The sequence below is a fragment of the Varanus komodoensis genome, unplaced genomic scaffold (assembly GCF_004798865.1).
Source record: "Varanus komodoensis strain SLA01 unplaced genomic scaffold, ASM479886v1 scaffold3, whole genome shotgun sequence".
Lineage (NCBI taxonomy): Eukaryota > Metazoa > Chordata > Lepidosauria > Squamata > Varanidae > Varanus > Varanus komodoensis.
In genome coordinates this window covers 17,757,445-17,774,978 of record NW_025335761.1, presented here as the reverse complement: position 1 = coordinate 17,774,978, position 17,534 = coordinate 17,757,445, and the positions used below count along the sequence as shown (strand labels likewise).

The following is a 17,534-nucleotide window of genomic DNA, read 5'->3' as shown; positions in this document are numbered from 1 at the left end:
TTTTCCACTTAATTAGCAGGATGCTCTGGGAGGTAGGGCAGGTGATGTAGATAGCTGGCAGCCATGTCAGTGGTTAAGAAATCGCCTGAGTGAAGCTAGGCAAGGGCTAACACTCATTTTTTATGCATGCACATGGCAGCCCTGAAATGATCTCCTTGAGCACAAAGCTGGACATTTCTTACCTTTTGGAAAGGTTACAATTTTGACTAGCTGTTGGCCTAGCACTTCCTCGGTTACTTTATACATCTCGAATTGTGACTTTTGACGTCTGGCAAAGAGTTCTCTCAGACCTGTTGTTTCAGTCTGGAAGAGCTGTTGTGGACAACTGGGAACCTCCCTCCAGCATCTGTGTGCCTTAGTCATGCTGGATGGCACAGCCTTTGTATCCTTGAAGATTCTGTTGAAACAGACTGAGAACTCCACTTCCCAGGATGGCAGCACAGGATCTCTTTGTGGCTTCTGAACCAGTAACATACCGGGACCATTCCACTGAAATTACTTTGGTCTCTTGGCCTCACCCACTCCTGCCAAGATTCCAATCTGATATTTTGGAGTATGGCAAGCTTCAGAATTTTATGACCATTCAGGGCTCATGTATCCTCCACTCGTCCTTGTTCTATCTGGTCAGCCCTAACATGAACTCTCTATTTATTAGATTAACATCCCACCTTTTTCTTTTTTAAAGAACTCAAGGTGGCTTACATCATTCCCCTCCTTCTGGTCTCAGGCTTATTCCCATAACAACAACCCTGTGAGGTAGGTTGGGCTGAGAGTCTGTAACTGGCCTAAAGCCACCCAGCTGACTCCATGGCTAAGCGGGGACTAGAATCCAGGTTTCCTGAGTTCCAGTGCAACACTCTAACCACTACACCACACTGGCTCTCTAGTAGTAGCCTCTAATAGCTCTAGTAGCCTCTGGTGGCCCTGGAAATCCAGACGGAACCAGTAAGGGTCATAGAACAGCTAATTCCCTCAGACTCCCCACTGTGCAGCTGCACAGGTATTTTTATCTTGTCAAGGAAAAGACCATCTGTAACCTCTTTTTAAACAGAAGTATTCCTCCTGCCCAGCACTGAAACCTTCAGCATTTCAACACACTCAGTCTTTTGCTTTGGGAATGAGTTACTTGAGCCCAAGAAAGGGCAGCTCTGGCAGCCCTGTCCTATTTTCAGGAGGTCCTTCCTTGCAACATGGATCCTTCAGCTCTGCACCCGCTTTTCCAGCACGTACGTGTGTTTCTAAATGCGCAATTTGATCTAATTTTAAACCATACATGTTGGGATTCGAGGCACTTCAGTAGAAAGGTTCCCCTGGCCATCTAGTGGGAAGAACTGCAGCTGACATGGCCAGTGCCTTCGTGTGTTTCCTCTCTGTGCTTACACCAGTCAGCCCAAGGTTTCTGGAAGACTGGTTGCCATGACTGTCGTTAGGAAGAAGGGCCATCTTGCTTTCTGGGGTGTTACCTTTATCTCTGGGAAGAAGCAGGTGGTACACAAGGGCCTGGAAACTAGTGTGCGCGCGCGCATGCATGTGTGTGTGACCTATAGGTAAGCCTGCCTACCAGCCCTTTTGTTGTAACAACGTGCTGCAACCTGTGCAACAGCTTTGCACCCAGAAACCCAGTCCAGATCTGCCCAGACATCACATGCATGTCCACGACCTAGTTAATGCATCACAGTCCTTGGCTTAGCCACAGAGAGAAGGGAGTTAATTTCCCCTCTCTTTGAACCAGGTACAACGTGAACCTCATCCTATCCAGTTTGAGTATGCTTAATGCTCTGTGTACTTTGTTTTCTGTTGATGTTTTAATTTCTGTAATGAACCTTTACTGGTACATTCATTCTCCCAGTAATGAGTATACATTTAATTAGTGACCATATTGAATAGGTTCTCCTGTTTTGAAGAAGTGTGTATAGTGTGAAAATACTTGGATCCCTTTGTGTCATGAAGTACTATTTCAAGGTGAGTGGGTCCCTTACTGAATGTGTGTCTAGAGAATGTGTGCAATATGGACATACAGCTGGAGGGGCATATTTGGTAATATAAAATTGTGTGTTCTTTTATACAACTGTGCAAAGTTGAAGATAAACAAATGTGTGCAGATCACCTTTCAGCAAAGATGTAAGTTAGAGTGACTGGTCTGTGGGATTACTTTTTATGCACATGTTCTTAGAGCAGTATTTTGAAGCAGGAAGAGTTACCCTTCTTGAGACTAATAAACTGTTCAGTGCAGTAACAGCAAATCACACCACACCTATACTTACCCTAGTTTCCAGATGGTGTCAATGCAGGCCAGATGTGCATTGCACTACATATGAGGTAGGTTAGGTATGCCTCACAGATGCCTTGTATCAGCATTAAGTTGCTCTTAACAATAAAGGCATGTCCATTATGGCTGTCTCAGCTCACCAAGCATGTCCTGGCTTTCCGATACTCTCCACAGAACAGACACCGCAGCAACATAGGAGCCACAGTTTTGATTTCTCATATTTGATCTCTCGGCAGCCTTATTGACAGGGGATCAGAACTCGCCCAATACATTTTGCTGCCTGCGATGAAGGACCAGGGTGTGTCCCCCATTCCACATTCAGAAGCCAACTGGACTAGCTGTTGAAGCCTTGTGAACAGGGCAGCCTGAGGGAGATGCCTCTTTCTGCCTTATGGTTTTCTTCCTTATACTTTTGCAGTATCACCAGTGTCCTCTGGGTAAATGTTTTCTCCCATGCTTTATTTTGTTCTCTTTTAGCATTTTAATTTCTGTGAACTCCTCAGAGGACTCTGGTTATTGGGAGTGATAGAAACTGAATGAGTATTCCTCAGACACCTGCTAGAGTAAATATTTAATATGGGGCACTGCCCAGCTTTCATTGTCTCCTCATGAAATGACAGTTCATTGCATTGACTTAATTCAGGTGGCCAGTCCAGACAGCTGACCACTGGATCACCAGCAGATTGTTGTAAAAAGCAACTTGTTCTAATGCAATTTAAGCTGTGGCTAGGGCATTATAGATCACCAGAGGAATGATAATCCATGCCTAGGCTCTGCTGGGAAAGTAGGTCTCTGAAAAGGCAGTCTGCAAGCCTGGAGCTGAGCACTCCTCCATATCTCTGAAACTTTGTATCTGGCCTGCGTATTGACCTAGTTAACTACTACTGGAGACTAAATGGCACTGGATGTGGTGGGCTTAGGTGGAATGTCAGTAGAGGTCTTGGATGGAAATATCAGAGATTGAGCCTTGAACCCTCTGTTTGCCAAGTGTGGCCCCTATCATGTAGTTATGGGCGTTTTCTGAATGTAACCATATATCTTCTCTGCACAGTGTTTCCTTCAGAATTATGTGTGTGGAGGTCTGCTGGCATTATCAGCAGAACAAGATCAGCTATGCAAATCAGATGGGGACATAGTACAATGGAAGAACAGAGGATTTGCATGACAAAAGTCCTAGGTTCCATACCCAGCATTTCCAAGTAGGGCTGGAAAAGGCCCCTCTTTGAAGTTTGGGGAGCATCTGCCAAGTCATTGTAGACAGTGTTGTGTTAAATGGACTGATGGCTTGGCATAGGGTGGCTTCCTATTTATTAACACTTTGTATTTGTACCCCACCTTTTTCTTTGTCAGGAATCCTGACTAGTTGCAAAATCCTCCTCTTCTCCTTTTTCTCCTGACAATAATCCTGCAAGGTAGGTTAGGCTGAGGCAATAACTGGCCCAAAGTCACCCAGTGAGCTTCATGGCTGAGTGGGGACAGAACCCTGATCTTCTGAGCTCAAGTTCAGCATTCTGACCATTTCACCATGTGGCCTCAGTGTTCCTAGGATGCATGTTCGCTGAGGAAGGAGTCATACTAAGTTCAGTGGGGCTTCCTCCCGGCTAAGGGTAGAGAGGTGACGCTTAGGTGTGCTTCAACGCAAGTGTGATTGCAGCCTTAGTTAAGCACATCAAAAATCTTTTGGCTCCTGCTGGTGAAGTCACTTGCAGAGTCATATAATTAGCTACAGGTAAACTCAGACTTTTCGTTGTTTGGTGTCTTTCCCAGGAATGGGGTTATGTCTCCACTCCTTTCCTTTGTAGGGAAAAGTCCTGTCTATAAGAAGTAACTTTGCTACTGGAGAGCGAGCACTCCCTCCCTCCTTGTGTGTGTGTGTGTAATGAAATGGAGGTAGAGCTCCCTCCCCCTTCCTTTCTCATGTCAAAAGATCAGAGAGGTCAGGTCTGGACATGCTAAACCAGACGATCTCTTTATAAAAGTTGCTTTGAGTGAAACAAACAGGCGGTCGGTTTGGCCACTGTGCATTATGTAACTAGTGCACTGGCTGCAGAAGCTGGATGACTGACACGGCGAAATTCCTAGCGGAGGGGGAAGGGTGCTGCCCTGAAGTCACTACGATTACCATCTCCGTTCCAACAAACCTAAAGGGAAAGTGGCTACAGATCAAGCAAAACAAAATGGAGACAACCATTAAAAGAAGGGGAGGAAAACAAAGTAAAACTCGGACAACTCCAACGTATAGCGCAGAAGCACATGCAATTTTTTTCTTTGGTGAAATGGCATGAACCCAGCCCTTGCATCTGAGTAAGAGCCGGGAGTGCATGCCATTTGGGGAGAGAAAAGCTGTCACAGCAATGAAAGCAGACAATGCACGAGGTACGCGTTACCGTACAAACGCGCGCGCATGCTGTTCGTCCCTATTTCTTTTCAGGGGGAAAAAGACCCAAACTACTACGAAAACTCTTTTAACTCCCCACTAACTGCTTAACCTAATTTTGAGTGTCGATTGTCCCTTTGCAATGTTGCTGCCCCTTTAAGACCTGCTCTCTGAACAGTTGCACAGAAAGGGAGTGACCTCTGGGCTTTGACAGCTCCCCTAATAACTAGCAGAACCCTGGCTCCTCCTGCAGCACTTGATTGGACAGCGGGCCGGTATCCACTTTCCCGATTGGCCGGCCGCTTCCCCTGAGCGAACCTTTAGAACTCTGAGACACAATATTCTGTTACATTGTAGCAAAATGGCGACTGTCATTCACAACCCCCTGAAAGCGTAAGTAGGAATCAAAAATGTACATATTCCGCGTGGTTTAAATATGAAAAAGGGCGCCTTTCCGATGCATGCTGCTAGGCTGAACCTGATGTTTCCAGGCTCCCAGCTGATCTTCCCTCCTTCCCTCTTTTCTTTCCGATCTCCTCATTTTTTGTGCAACACACACAAGTCTCGCTCTCGGAAATTAATAGGAAGAAATTGTTATATTTGCGTTCTGCTTAATTGATGGAATATGATGAAAAGAAAGCAGAGTTCTGGGCTCTGAGAAGGGACCGACGCTGCTCGCAGCTCTCGGGGCTTCTGGGCTCCTGGAAACTGCAAGATTTTGACGGATCCCCGAAGGGGTTCTTGCACTTGACAGAGTCTTGTGCGTGGCGTCCGGGTTGCCTTCCACCGCCGCCGCCGTCAGCGCAGCGCCCGGCGGAGGAGGTTCGGTAGTGGAGACCCGGTGCATAATAACCGGCTCGGCAGGCACTCATTTTGCAGTTTCGGAGTTTTAACAAATCCTCCAGTAGTTGCGAATGACTTGGAGCTGCGGGAGGAAATGACTTTGTTTCTTCGGGGATTTGCTGGTTGGTGTTGGCAAAGGGGGCAGCACGGATCTTTTCATGGAAGTACAGTAGGGGCACATTAGCTATTACACTTGCGTGTGCGCTCGCGCGCGCGTGTGCGTGTATGTGTGGGAGAAAGAGAAAAATTGAGCGACTTGTACTAGATGAATGACTCTGGTTCGTGCAGAGCGTTGCTTTTAATAAAGCACAGGAAGTCCGGGGATCTGCTTTGCGTACCGTTCGATTTTCGCTTTCAGAAGTAGGTGATGCCACCGGCGGACTTAGGTTGCGTTTAGACGCTGCGAGGACCAAATGCCGCGGGGTAGGCTGCAACTGAGGGCCGAAACGGGCTGTTCTCCAGAAGTCAGCCAGCCAGCCAGCCGGCCCGAGTGGTGCGGGACTGGATCGGGAGTCAGCCGTACGCTGGACGAGGGAGACTTTCCTACCCTGGTGATTAAAGGCGGGCACTTCGTCTTTCCTCGGATGCTCCCATATGTTCCTTGCGGTTTGCAGCACACGCAGCCTGCTAATCCCTAAACGAGTTGGGGGAGAGTGGGATTTGGTGGTGCGTCTCCTCCCTCCCCACCCCTTCAACCTTTTAAATATTACTTTTGCACGGAGGGGGCGGTGCTCGGGACGAGCGAAGGGAAGTCGAAGCGGTGACTCTGGAGTAGTGGAATCCGTCGGGGGTTCCTCATTGCATCCAGCAGGTCTTTCGTGGGATGAAGTTCTTGAGCCGGTGCAGTTCCGGGCTGAGCTCTCGCTCAGTCTTCTGACCCGAGTTGGCCAAACACTTTGCTTAGCGCTGAAGGGAATGGATCCGGAATAAGCAGGAGAAAGAGGCTTTGGGTCGGGATTGGGGGTGGATGGGAAGGAAACGCAAAGAAAACAATCTTCCTTAGGAACTGATATCACGACACACGCTCCCACCCGCACTCTGGAATAAAAAACTCCCCTTGTTGAATTCTAAACATGATCCAGCTGAGATTCTCCGGAGCATTTCTGTATGGGGAGAGGGATGTGCGCGGAGGGTCGCCGAGAACACATGTGCTCCAGCTCATGCAATAAGCAGCTTCCCACCCATTTAAAATCTTTTATTTCTCAGATCCATATCTCGACCTTCCCGGAGGAAGGTCGGGGAGGCACATGGGGATGTATAGTACCTTCAGATCCTCACAACGCATCTGCGAGGTAGGTAAAGGCAGAGCAGTCGGGGAGCTCCGCGTCTATGGCGTGATTCAGCCCAAGCCTCCCTGGGACGAGATCCAACACCCTGTGCGCTGAAACTCATTATGTGGAAGACGTGGGGATGGAGCGAGAGAGCGTTCCTGGCACGTTTGGTGGGGTGATGGATCTCCTCCGCTCGCTGGCTCGCTCGCTCGCTCTCCCGCTCTCCGGGGAAATGCTTTTTCCCGGAGCGGTTCCGTGCCAGGTAATCGCGTTCCCGGCACAGTCCCTGCACCTGAGCAAGGCGGCGCGGCAGCTCTGCCAGTGCATCGATCCGCCGGGCGTGCAGCGTTACCCCCGTGTCGCACGTTTACTCAGAAGTAAGCCGCACTGCCTTGCGTGGGATTTACCCCCTCCCCGAGGAGCGCCAGTGGGCTTGCAGCCACAGTCACGCAAAAATAATGTTTCTGATCTCTCTCTACCGGACCCCCACCCCCTCCGGAAAGAAAAAGAAATGAAAAGCGGCCGAGTGGAAGTTTCTTTCTGGGAAAGTCACTTCCGCTCGCCGTCAAGATGAGCTTCCTCAAAGGAATGGCAATATTTTCCTGGTGAGCCTGGGAGGGAGGCGTGGAATGGGTGGATCCGGAATCGATTCTTACTTACATCATGGGTGCAAATGAAGCGTGTATCCATTGAGGTCTCAGAACTGTTAAACCAGTACCGCGCAAGGGGGGGTGTAGTTGGGGGCCGACCAAAAGGGCGGGGGCGAGGGGAGGCGAGGCGATCTGCTCCACTCCTAATGCTACGTGATTAAATTTATTTGCACCGGGAACATTATGCATCAATCATTTCCCCCATCTCCACATGACCGACCCGTAGCCCTTTGCTGCCAGTCGCTTAATTCATCTTGTGGCCGAGAGTTCTTCCCCCTGAAATCTTCAAGGAGCGGAATCAAGCTTTTAATATAATTAGCCCTCCTTTCTCCTCCTCTCGCCCCCTCCCCCCCGCAGCGAGGGGGGTGAGAAGAGAGGAAACAATAGACCTCAAGCGCACCAAAGATGCTTTCCTAGCCATGGTTTGCGCTGGAGGTTGTGGGAGGGACCGGGACGACTGTTTTGGCTGGCTTTGTGCCCATTCACAAGTTGTTGTGTGTTCCCTTTTAAAAAAAGAACATTTATAGCTTGTTAAAAGTTGCTGATCAGGAAAACGATGAAAATATATCACGGGAGTTAATGAGGGCAAAAACTGTTAAGACTCATCATGGGGAGGGGATGGGGAGATGGAGCGCGGTGCTTCAGCCCCATGTGTCCTTCCTGACAATGAAAGAGCTGAATGACATTTGCATTTTCCCTGTCTGCATTTTGATTGTGTCTCAAAAATTAAAAAGATACAAAAATGACGCTCCCCCTCATCTCTGCTCCAGCCACCGCAGAAAGTGGCTGCACAAAGGTTTCCCCCTCAGTGACTGAGAATCACTGCAATTGGGATCTCCAGACCTAAATCAGGTGGTGTCATTAAACTCTTTGTGTTTTTGTTGGGTTGGTTGGGTGGACAATAATCCCTTTATTTTCCACTATATGCAGACATATGTAGCTCTCCTAATTCCCTAGATTAATTCCATGTGGGGATGCTTCATTTCCAATCCCACTGAATAGGCAGAAGAAACACTTTGAAGTACCCAACTGGAGGCTGGTGGGGCCTTTGTTAATTTCCCACTGATCTCCTCCTCCTCCTCCTCGCGGGATCGTTTTGGGGTGTCTCTGGGGTGCTTCTCTAGTTCCCTCTCTTCCTCTCTCCCTTCTGGGATTCAGCCAGTGCTGTGACTGACCATTGTGTTGTTCCTGCCAATGAACACCTTGTTTGCCAACATAGTGTTAAAGGCAGAAAGCATCAAAAGGCTGACTGGAGGAGGTGATGAGGCCAGGAGGAACCCGACAGCAAGCGGCATGGGCAAATGTGCATCCTAAAAATGGCCTGCCCGCCTATCTGAAATAGGTTGTGACATTGTGCTTTGTGGTGCATTTTGGGGGGTGGGGGCGGAGATGGTAGAATGGGAGCCCGTAATTATGTTTCCCCCTCCCTTGCCTGCTCCCCTGAATCTTCCTTAACCCTTCTTTGCCTTTCTTCTTCTTTTTTCTGGAACGGCATTTGATCATGAAAAGGAAGCAAGAGCGAGCTGAACAAAACTTGTGCCGGAGCAGGATAAAGCAGCCTCAAGCAATGGAGAGCTTTTATACATTTGTGTTGGAAACCCATTCGAGTCTATTTGTAGTAGTGCGCTCACTCCACACTTTGTTCATCTGTTTTCTCTCTGTCTCCTTGTCTCTGTTCTCTGTACCTTTTCTGTTCTAAGACACCACCTTGATGACTTTTTAACAAATAAGACAATATGTAAATGTCACTGATCCATGCACTCAGGGCTCAGTTCCATGCATGTTTAGACAGACAAAGTCCTACAACTCCCAGCACTCTTCAGCCAGCCATGCAATTGAAAGCATAGAAGCTGCCCCGCCCCGCCCCGCCCCGCCCCGCCCTAGCAGGCACCCTAAATGCAAAGAAATGATCTCTTCCCACTCCTTGCAGTGCATCCTGGACTGTGCTCTTCCTCTTTTGGGCTTCTTGAGGGATATGCACCCTGACCTCCAGGTCCTGAGAGATAACATTTCCCATTCCACTATCCTGGGACTCATTGGATTACTCACTTGCTCCTTCTTTCCAGCCTGGCATTCCTCCATAACCTCTTATGGTTCCTTTGCTGGAGGTACATGCACCAAAATGCTGCTGGGAAAAGATTAAGGACCTTCTGCTAGTGGTGCTCAATGCCTTTCACTGCTCAAGCCCAACTGTGGGTCTTTTATTATGCAATCACTCTGCCTCGTTCACAGAAATCTACAGAGGAGAGTGTGTGACTAGTTCATTTTCCTTCTCACCTGGTCTGCATTCTGCATCTACTGAGCATGGGCAGTCTGTGTATTAAGCATTCAGCCCCCATTAAGTGGTTTCCCCAGATGTTTTTCACATCTGCACAGTGTGGAATTCCTCCAAGTTTGATGCTTCCCTCTTTTTTATGGTTGCTTTGGCTACACTCGGAGAACTGAGATTGCTATTGCTATAAACAAGTTGGACCTACAACCAAATGTTGCAGTGTGGGCTGCTTCCGTTCAGGATTCCAACCATTTCATTCCTTTCTTCCTCTGAATTTTTCATCTTTCTGCCCAAGTCAGTCAACGTTCTATGGCCACTGAGCATGCTTAGTTCTCATCGGACTGTTTAATGTTCCCTTAGGGTTATTTTCAAAACACTTTTTGATAAGTTACTGCCCGGGCAACAACTCTGCTGTTTGACCATTGAAAGAACAGTGACACAGACGTGGCTCTGGTTTTCATGTTGCAACAACTATACAGGGTTGTCTACCTTGTTTGTTCCATGGCTTGTCATGTTGTGAGAACCTTTGGAGGCTCGCTACAGTGTGGTTTGTGAACTATGCACAAGCCTCTCTGAGCACCCATGGCTTGTTGGTGGGTTGTTCAGGTGGCTTGTTTTCCGAGTGGCTTTTTATGAAGCACAAACCTGGCACGATGGCTTGTCCCAAAGGGCTGCGTAAGACTGGCAGAAAACCCAGCTGCTCCATTTACTGCCACGTGATCTCAGTGGCTCTATATCAGGCTGGCAACACCTGCATACTCCGTTCCAGTTTATAGTTGTGATTGCTGCTTGCTCTGTGGGAATGAGAGAATTGTGCACATAAGGTGGTAGTTGACTGTGAAAAGTATGAAAATTAGAAACTAAAACAAATAACCTCACAGACCCAAAATTCCTCTGTTAGGCTAAAATATGAAAATACGGGTCTGGGAGGATTTAGCATATTTAAATTGGGGGGGGGAGATCTGTGCAAATTTGCATTATTGCAAATGAACATTAATGTGCATGATCACTAATGAGCACCATAAATTAATACGAATTCATGGACATTTCTCCAAAATTAAAAAAGTTAGAAATGCAAAATCCTCTCCAAATCTATATATTCACACTTTAGCCTATGGGGGATGTGTATTTTTAGTTTGTTGTTATGTAATTATGCAAAGCTGTTTTTGTAAATTTCACAGTTGATCCTCGCTTGATTTGCACAATTCTTCCATTCTTGCAGAGCAGGCAGCTATTGCAAATGTGAGCTGGAATCAGGCATGCAAAGGCCACTGGAATATGTGCTGAAGAGGGTGGGAGGACCAAAGGAGAAATAGGCCATAGCCAGCTGGGAGCACCTGATCATCTGATGTCAGCCGCATGGGTTAGCAATTGATTAAACAAGCTGCGGTACTTTGTTTACAGGGTGGCTTATCATAAAGAGCCAAACGCAGGGTTGCCACTTTTTTTACTGACTGATTGTCTGACATGCTCCTTTGTCTTGAAAAGGAGTGTCCAAAATGCCACTGCTGAAACTTTGACCACACTGTCCCTATGCTCCCTCGTGCATTTCTGTCTGTCATGCAACACTTAACAGTACTGAGGCCTTACAGCTCTGTCATACAACTGTGAATGGTGCATAACGGGTAATCCTAGTGAGCTGAATCGAGACAGAGGACAATTTCTTTTTGTGTTTTCGAAAAGGCAGTTGTGTGGACCTAGGATCCTGGTATGAGTGGCATATCTATAGAAGTACTGCAATGCAAAAGGAAAGGCAGGCCCTGTTTCCTTTTAATTGATTTGTAAACTACCCTGGGAGTCCTCCTGGCTGAAGAGTGTGGTACGTATGCTTTACAAAAACAGCAAATGTATTAAAATAAATATATATATGATTATGAGTAGTTATAGAAGCATTCTTCTTATTCAACTAATATGATTGATTGATTTATTGATTTATATCCTGCCTTCTTCCAACAAAGGGCTCAAGGCAGCTGACATCATTCTCCTCCTCCATCTTATCCCCACAACAACAACCCTGTGAGGTAGGTTGGGCTGAGAGTCTGTGACTGGTCCAAAGTCACCCAGTCGGCTCCATGGCCGAGCCAGGACTAGAACCCAGATCGCCTGAGTCCCAGTCCCAGGCTCTTAACCACTGCACCACACTGGCTCTGATCATAAATGCTGCCTCTTGGGATGGCATATGGTATTAATGGTATATGGGAAGTTGGTCCAATGAACTACTTTCTATGGACCAACCTGACAATCACAACAGGACCCAGTTTGATGAAAAGCAAATGTCATTTGATGTGAAGGCAAGAGTTGTTTCTTTATGCTTGTGAAGTGAAAGTGATTCAGATGAGATATTAGGAAGAGTTAACGTCTTGTTGGAGCATGGTTTATAAATAAGTGGGCTTGCAACAAAACGTTGCCAAGTGGAATGCTGAATCCTGTTCAGGGTACTGCTCGCCCAGCCATGTCCTCTCCCAGGATGCTCCATCCATTTCCCCTTCCTGTGGTTTTGCACTCCCCCACAAAGAAGGCATCAAGAGCACAACCCTTTGACCTGCACCAGCAGCTGGAAGGCCACAGCTTCCTTCAGAGTCTCAGTGCTGATATCCTATGATCTAGTTCTGGTCCTCCAAAGCTGAGCTTCCCTTGCCCCATCTTGCAGCTGGCATCGAAAGAGCCAAGTTGACATCTCCTACAGGTCTCAGAAGGGGAAAAAAAGGTTCCAATTGACACTGCAGCCTCTTCCCTCCCCTTCCCCAGTGCAGAAGAGCAAAAATGAGAAAAAAATTAAGAGAAACTGGAGTAGCAGCAGAGAGCACCTCTGCTGTGCCCCATTCTTGTCAGTGGGTGCTCACACCTGTGCCCTTAGTATGTTGGAGTGACAGAGCTTCCCTTCGGTCTATTTTTGTAGTTTTTTCTCTCCTTGGACTTCCCTACCCACCACCACTTTTTATACTGTTGCAGATCTTGGAGCTGCGCTAAGCAGGTTAGTACCTCCATCCTGTTTCTCCGGCCTAACTATGTGTTCCATTAACAACCACACCAAGGTTTTAAAAAAATTAAGTATCAAGTGGGAGAACTTACAATCGGTACCACACCAGTGGGAGCTTTCCTCCAAATGCGAATTGCTGGCTGGGTGGATTACCATGGCTGCAGCTGGGGTGGGAACACTTAAAAGACCCATCTCTGTGACTGAAGCTGATCACAGTTAACTCCCCCCCCCCCATATCTGGCTTGATTAAACACCCGCACACTCCCCACACCACAACACCATCACTAATCACATTCATGTAACATTTAGGCCCTAAGTGGTCTTGTTTAGGTTACAGAAAAGAGGTGCAAGGGATGGCAAATAGGAGGGCCTTCTTGGTGGCTGCTCCCTGCCTTTGGAATAGGCTCGGTAGGATGTCTGCCTGGTGTTATCTCTATTATTGTTCCAGAGGCAAGCAAAATCATTCCTTCCTAACAACTTATAATAACTGATCCTGGCCTCCCATTCACTGTTTTGTTATGTTATCATTACAGTGGTACCTTGGCTCACAAACTTAATCCATTCCAGGACTCTGGTTGTGACCCAAATTGGTTGTGAGCCAAGTTAAATTTCCCCATAAGGTTCACTGTAAATAAGGTTAATTCATTCTGTAACCATTTTTAAATCAGAAAAATGTGAAGCAAAGTGACAACAACAAAGACCGTGGCCATCTCTCCTCCCCACAACCCCGAGCATAAGCGTGGCCATCTCCCCGCTGCCCCCCCGCAGCACGACCAAGATCGCGCCTGTCATCCTGGCGCGCTGGGGGGTGGGGGGGAGAGACGGACATGATCGCGGGCACACTGGGGGAGGGAGAGATGGGCACAAACGGTGTGCTGGGGGTGGGGAGATGGCCGTGATTGCAGTTCTGTTCATGCAGGGAAGGTGTGCCTGATCAGAGGCGTGCTCCTGCAGAAAAGACAGGCTGAATCTCGACCCTCCCCCCCATGGCTCTGCTTTGCTGCTCCCGTCTTTCCTGCAGCAGCACGCCTCATGCACGCCTTCCCTGCATGAAAGCAACTGGGATCGTGGCTTGGGGGGGGGGGGAGATGGCTGCGATCTTGGTCGCCACCCAAAGCGGTGTTCACAACCCAAGTCAAAATTTTTCAGAAATTTTTGTTCGTGACCTGATTTGTTTGTGAACCAAGGCATTCGTGAGCTGAGGTACCACTGTATATGGTTTTGACTTCTGATTATGCTTTGTTTTTATTGTTTGTTTATTACTGTATGCATCAATATTTTTACTGTAAGCCATCTTGAAACCTTTGGATAGTAGGAGACATAAATGGGATGATGATGATAATTTTAATTATTATTATTAATAATAATAATGACAATAATAATAATAATGCCTCAGCTATTGAGCCATACTTCTTTCCCACACTTTTGGAGCCAGTAGGGGGCAAGCCATTCAGGTTACAGGGACTACCTTCTGGTTGAATGTGAGCTCTAATTCACATTTCTAAAGGGCTTAGGCACTAGTAACTTCTATGGCTCTTAATGTTTGAGGAAGTACCACTGTATCCCAGTTGTCACTAGCTTCAGATATGAGGCCATCCTAATCAGGGAAACCTCACCATCCATGTGGCTTTATCCTCCTGGAAACTGTTAGATAAATATAGCTACAAGATGTTGGCACTGAAAAAAGAAGTGGGACAGAGGTCTGAAACAGGAATGCTGTGATCTGGGGAAATGGTGTAACATTGGCCAGCCTGGGAAATGATAGGTTTCCAGTTTCAGCTTTTTATTTGGTTGCATGAGTAACTTGGGCATGATTAGTTGCTGTAGTGCTTTTGTAATTTGTTTTGTTGGCATTCAAGTCTTTCACAGCCCATCAAGTTGCATGGATGGATGACGCTGGCATCCTACAATTCTCATTCTCTCTCTCTCTCTCTCTCTCTCTCTCTCTCTCTCTCTCTCTCTCTCTCTCTCTCTCTCTCTCTCATTCTCATATTCTGTGTGTGTGTGTGTGTGTGTGTTTGTGTTTTCTCCAAAGTCTCCAATTTTGGGTGTTCTTACAGGATTGGATGAGAATATTCAGGGGACATGAAAAGCAAGTTATTACAAAAATTCCAAGCACTAACTCTCTCTTTATGTGTTTGTGTGCATCTGTGTAGGAATCTGTGTATCCCATTCCATGAAATGGGGTTCTGGCATTAGCTGTTCTTAAACAAAGCTTGCACAAAGAAGTGGGCCCTTACTAAATTGTTTGCATGAATAACATTAACATGGCGACCTGCCTATATGAATTAATTGCACAGGAAGAACATTTTTATTAACTGTAATTATTCTCTGAGTCCACACACTCAACTTGCTAGTCATTAAGTATCAAGAAATCAAATGATTTGTGTGCATTTGTGAACCCATCTATAAATACCAAAAAATTGGAACTAATGAAACTATGAAAAAACTAATATTCACAGTCTATTTTGTAGAGTGGCACACTTCCTCCAACTTCAGTTTTTGTACTGTTATCCTTTATGTCATGAGCATGGTTGCCAACTGAAAATTGATCCTGCCTGCTGTTACGTCTTTAGCAGAAATTAATATACAGAGGAAAATGACTTGATACTGAAATATGTGCTAAGAGTAGTCCGGGGCACACCTACAAATCGCTGTGCCTGCTAGTGATGTGAACAATTCCTAATGAACACTTGCAGAATTGTAGAAAGCATCTATCTCAAGAGGATCATACCTTATATCTCAGCCTTCCCCATCCTGGTGGCCTTTACATGAGTTAGACTATGACTCCCACCTTCCTCAGCCAGCACACCAATTGACCATGCTAGCTGATCAACACAAAGTAAAGGCAAATCTGCTGATCCAGTCCTGAGATAAGTGGGAAGGAATAGGTTAGCAAACTGTAAACCTCTATGTGAGAGCACTTGTGAAGTATCTGCCCAACCAGATGATGTTGATAAATACATTTATAAAACGCTTAAGAATTTTCTACTTGTGGTACAGAGAATAGAAATGTGAGATAGTTTCAGTTTCTCTGGTTGCACAGAATAGTTATGCCATATTGAAATAAGCGGCGCTCAGGTTGCAATTTCAATGCACACTCATTTAAGAGTCGATTTTATTTAACTAATTGGGACTTTTGATCAAGAAAGCATATGCATTTTTGTTTGGGATACACATCACACATTTCAGCAGGATTTAGGCCCAACAAACTGGTTTGAGCAGTAGTTCCAAAAAGATAGAGCTGTAGATGGCCCTTACTACATGTATGTGTAATTCTCCCTAAATATATGCTGTTGTTGTTGGGTATTATTATTTCAAAAATAAGATCCATAATTCTCCAACCTACTACATTCTAAAGAACAAATAAACAATTACAATTTCATAAAAATGGACTGCAGAATACATCATTTCTGTTGTATATGTCTGTTAATTCATCCATTTCATCCATTTCTGAAGCCTGAAACAGTCACTCTCAAGATATGGGATTTCTGACATTTTCCCAGTATCTAGCCTGTACAATTGTGACAGCTATTAACAATTTATAATCAAATCCCTAATAATTCCACCCCATGCCACAATTCCAACAACCAAATCCATTATAACATATGTTCTTTTAATTCTTTATAGTCATATGCCATTATGTAAAATTTTACATTGGTCTTATTTCAAGGAAGTACTAATTGAAAAGTGTTTGTTTACTTTGAAGATTTCTAACTGCATCTTATTTTCTATAGATCTGTATCGTTCTCCCATCTTTCTTAGACATCACATTTTTAAAGTTGATAAACTAATATATATGTGACAGTATTTTTTCTTTTTTGTTTCAAGTTCAATCATGTTTTTAAATTATGTCCTTGGTCTCATAATTATTACATTTCAGTTATATAAAATTGAATTCCTATTCCTCCTGAACTAACAAACTTTTGTCTAACAACTGATATTAAAGGTAAAGTTCTGTGTTCAGTCTGCTCCAACATTTGAACCAAGTAGTCTCAGTATTACTTCATTTCAAATGGTAATTCTAACTGCTTCCTTCACCATCCATGGAAAAGCAACTAAAGGGACTGAAATTAAGTCTTGTGGCAAAAATAAGTAAATCTAAATCTGAACTATTCCATCCAAACCACAAATTCATCCATGTCAGTTGGCTGGCCTTAAGATACTGATTCAAACAAGGAAAAGCAATCTTCTCTAAGGTGTTTGTAAAATATCCATTTTCAGCCTAGGAGGTTTCTTCTCTCATACACAGTTAAATAGAAGCTTATCCTAACCCTAGGATTTCTCTTAGGTCAACGAAAGAAGTAATAAGGTAAACAAAAGCAAGAATTTTGCCAGAATTGCAAATTTAATGACAGATTCCATTTCTAACAATGCTAGTTTTAAATTTCTCCACCCATCAGTCTTTTTAGTTATATCATTACTTAGGGGTTGATAATTTAACTTTGACGTGTGTTTTAGATCAGCAGATTACATTATCTCTTTGGCTACTAGATGGTGTAGAAGCAAATTAAATGAAATGCATCCTTAAATATCACTATACCTAACATGTGAACCATTTCTATTTATTCTCACTATGCTCAATGCCTCTCTTACCTTACCCTAAAATAAACAAATATCTTTGTTTATTTAATATCCTGAAACCAAATTCTAGCTCTTTATTAAAGAGAAAAGAGACCTGAGTAAAGAAACTGGGTCTTCCAAAGGCAAAATTATATCATCTGATTGCCCCAGGTCAAGTCTTAATTCTTTTAATATGTTGTCAGTTCTTACAGCTATAGCCAGAAGCTCTGTTGCTGGAGCAAACAACAATTGTAAAGGGTGACATATTTATCTTGTCATTTATGATAAAGTCACTGGTTCTGTAAGTTC

General features: G+C 45.3%; 1 protein-coding gene across 6 annotated transcripts in view; it reads left to right on the top strand.

The window, feature by feature from the left end:
• Window positions 1-4,995: 4,995 nt before the first annotated feature.
• Window positions 4,996-17,534, top strand: part of DPF3 (double PHD fingers 3) — a 216,858-nt gene continuing 204,319 nt past the window's right edge. For all 6 annotated transcript variants that reach the window (XM_044437153.1, XM_044437157.1, XM_044437152.1 and 3 more), the window contains exon 1: window positions 4,996-5,039. In XM_044437153.1, the coding sequence (XP_044293088.1) occupies window positions 5,008-5,039 (32 nt within the window). In that variant the 5' untranslated portion in view covers window positions 4,996-5,007. The remainder of the gene's footprint in view (window positions 5,040-17,534) is intronic.